The sequence below is a fragment of the Myotis davidii genome, unplaced genomic scaffold, assembly GCF_000327345.1.
Source record: "Myotis davidii unplaced genomic scaffold, ASM32734v1 scaffold1093, whole genome shotgun sequence".
Classification (NCBI taxonomy): domain Eukaryota; kingdom Metazoa; phylum Chordata; class Mammalia; order Chiroptera; family Vespertilionidae; genus Myotis; species Myotis davidii.
In genome coordinates this window covers 16,961-20,221 of record NW_006284940.1, presented here as the reverse complement: position 1 = coordinate 20,221, position 3,261 = coordinate 16,961, and the positions used below count along the sequence as shown (strand labels likewise).

Genomic DNA, 3,261 nt, shown 5'->3' with positions numbered 1-3,261 from the left:
CCGGCCCCTGCGGGGAGGGGCTTCTTTGTTCTGAGCTGGGCTTTCCTGCCCCACCACAGAGGCTGCTGGACCAGACCTCCACCTGGGGCCCAGGACATCACCCAAACAGGAGCTTGGAGATGGGTGGCTGGTTGCTGCTCCCAGTGCCATCTGGTTTGCATTCCCCTAGCTGAGCCCTGGGCAGTCAGATTCCTGCCTGGGGCCCCTGTGGCAGGGGTGGGGTAGTCATTCTCTCCTTGCTCCTCCTGCTCAGGATCCCCCTCCTGCAGTCCATCCCCCGTGAAATAATAATAATAGTAACATTAACAACAACAACAATAATAATGTTACTTAATTCTTACTGTGAACAAGGACTCAACCCTTAACACGAGCCTGTAAAGTGGAGACCAGCCTTGCTCTGCCCCACTCCACAGACGTGGAAAGTGAGGATCAGGGGCTCTGTGACTTGGCCCCTGACACATTGCTCCCTTCAGCTGTGCTCCACACGGACTTGGCAAATTTACTAAAAATCATCTAATTGTAACCATGCAACAGGCGAATACATGCTATGTAAATTACACCTTACCTTCAGAAAGCTATAAAAAGCAGCTCATGCCTGGCACCCTGGGCCAGCACAGGGAGCCCCATCTCTGTGGACTGGGAAGTTCTGATTGGCACCCCAAATGTCATTTTTTAACTCTCTTTGTTGCCTGGTTGCCCAGACAAGGAACTGCCTTGATAATCTGATAACTGACAATGGTTAGAGCTACCCTGGGTGTCGTGGGAAAGGAGGCGAGGGGGAAGTCACAGCAGAGCTCAGGTTCAACCCACAGCAGCAAAGCCCTTCAAGGTACAGCCGAGTCCCAGCTGGGTCTGGGGGAACAAATGAGGGGGGTCTCTGGGCTTCCCCTGCCACACAATGGGAGAAGTGTGGGGGTCACCCTGTTGTGGAAAGGTCCCCTTAGCTCCCTAGCCCCCTCTCTGGTATCTGTTAAGAGTGACTTCCTGAGGGGGTCACAGCACTCATTCACCCCCTCTCTTCCACCTGCTTCAGTTTCCCCTCTTAGGGAGCAGCTTCCAAAGATTATTATTATTTATTATCTGAGTTACAATAAAGAGGCAGCATATGACTGTGGTTCCAAGTTTAAGCCATTCTATCAGATAGACCTGGGTTATGAAGGTACCCAGGCATTGCCAGCTGCTCTCCCATGTGCCATGGCTCCTGCCTAACCATGTGGCTTTCTCCATGTCAGGCCCCAGAGCTGCCAGCGGTGCCTCCTACTTCTCCATGGGTGGGGGTAGTGTGGGAGGATTGGAAAATGGAGGCACCAAAGGGGTGCTACCAGGGGTTCTCTTGCTCTTCCCAATAGGGCCCCCAGATTCTCACCCTGTAGGATGTGAAAGGCGCTGAGGCGAGGAGCTCCCATGGTCTGAGCAGCGTGGTCCGGGTCACCAGGCTGGGCAGCTGGGCATCCTTCTGAGGCCTCCTGGCCCTTATACAGTGTGTGAGTGGGGGTGGAGGAGCCACTGCCCCAGGGCGTTATCTCCACAGAGTTCACAGAATCACCTATTGTTTGGCTTCAGCTCCCCTGGGATGTGCCTTGAGCCCTAAGCTGTCTGAAATTGAGTCTTCCTGTCTGATGAATGGGAATAAAATGCCTGCCACTGGCCTCACGCAGCAGGGTGAGGAAGAACTGGGTAACATACTGGGAAATGCATTGAGATGTTGCTGCAAGCTTGGGGGAGGCCTGAAGAGGAACATCCCGCCACCACCACTAGAATCTGGCCAGTCAGAAAGCCTGCTGGCTCTGACTTCACTACACCCCAAATCCTCTCACTTCTCATTTGCCTCCACCCTGGTCTAGCGCCATCATCTCCCACGTTGGTGCCCTGGCTCCTGTCCCCACACTCTGTTCCCCTGTCAACCGAAGAAACATTCAAACCTGTAGAGAATTTTTATGAGTTTATTTGAGCCAAACTGACAGCAACTGCCTAGAAGCAAAATCCCAGCAGATTGAGAAAATTCTTTCAAGAATGACCATTTTGCACTTTATTTTATACATTACAATCAAAGGAAGAGGCCTAAGAGGGTTACAAGAAATCTGCTAGTGGTAGATCAGGGAGGCAGGCCCAGAAATCTCTGGGATTGGATAAAAAGTAAAAGGAACAGACACAGACTCTTTTACACAAGTGGGCACAGGAGAGTTAAGAGTTCACAATTCACATGGTAACAATACCAGTGAGGGGTTCTGTGGTCTCTTATCCAGGTGGGAGTGAAGCATAGTAATCCTTCCTTTGGAAAATTGCCGTTTAAAACTGCCATTTGAACTACTCTGTTATTCTTAGACAGTCTGTTATTCTGTAGGTCAACTGTTATTTTTAGACTGTAAAATAACTTTGTTTTTTTCTTGAACAGAAAAGATAAACTTAATTGTCAGAGCTTGCAAGCTAGCCATCTAACTGATATGCTGATTTTGATAGCAGATGTCTGTATAGATATGATACGATACTCAAGGTTACAGGTGTCTGTGTAGATATGATATGGTACTCAAAGTTACAAGTTGTCTGTATAGATATGACAGGTGTTTGATTAGATATGATATGTACTCAAGATTACAAGCTGTCTTACACAAAGAACTAGAAGGATATAAAAAGGAAATAATCCTTCCTGTGTTTGTTCAGAATTTGATAGAGGTAATCTTCTCTGAACCTGCGTGCAATAAAGATGACTCCTAACTAATTGGCTCATTAGGTGTCTTGTCCAGCTCGCTGATTTGCGATACATTATGAACCAGGAAGGGAGCCATCACCACCACATGGCCATGCTGGTGCCTTCATCTCAGACTTCCCAGCCTTCAGAAGCAGAAGAAACAATTTTCTGTTATTTATAAATGCCCTAGTTGTGGTACTGCTATTGCCAGACTGCTCCCCAGAATGGCCCTCCCTCCAGCAGTGCATTTGGGTTGCTATATATCACATCCCTGGAAACTCATCATTATCCAGCTTCCTAAGTCTTTCACCAGTCTAACCCTTATAAAGTAATACCTTAGGCCAAAGTTCATAATAAAGTAACATAAGTTGAAAAAAATGATTCCCCTTTAAATTTTATGACTGAAAAAATATTTTAAATATTTTAAAGAAAATAATATTAAAAATATTTTAAAGAATAAAAAATAATATTAAAATATTTTTAAAGGAAACATTTCAAATAGGAATTATGCTAAATTGAGATTATAGCTTGTTTCTCTTGATGAATAATTTCCTAACAATAAATGTGCATGA

The 3,261-nt window shown here is 46.4% G+C and overlaps 1 protein-coding gene across 1 annotated transcript in view; it reads right to left on the bottom strand.

The window, feature by feature from the left end:
* LOC107181755 (CD97 antigen-like) overlaps positions 1-1,647 on the bottom strand; it is a 4,205-nt gene extending 2,558 nt beyond the window's left edge. The window contains exon 1 of the mRNA XM_015558422.1: positions 1,367-1,647. Within this exon, the coding sequence (XP_015413908.1) occupies positions 1,367-1,406 (40 nt within the window). The 5' untranslated portion in view covers positions 1,407-1,647. The remainder of the gene's footprint in view (positions 1-1,366) is intronic.
* Between the last annotated feature and the right edge of the window lie 1,614 nt (positions 1,648-3,261).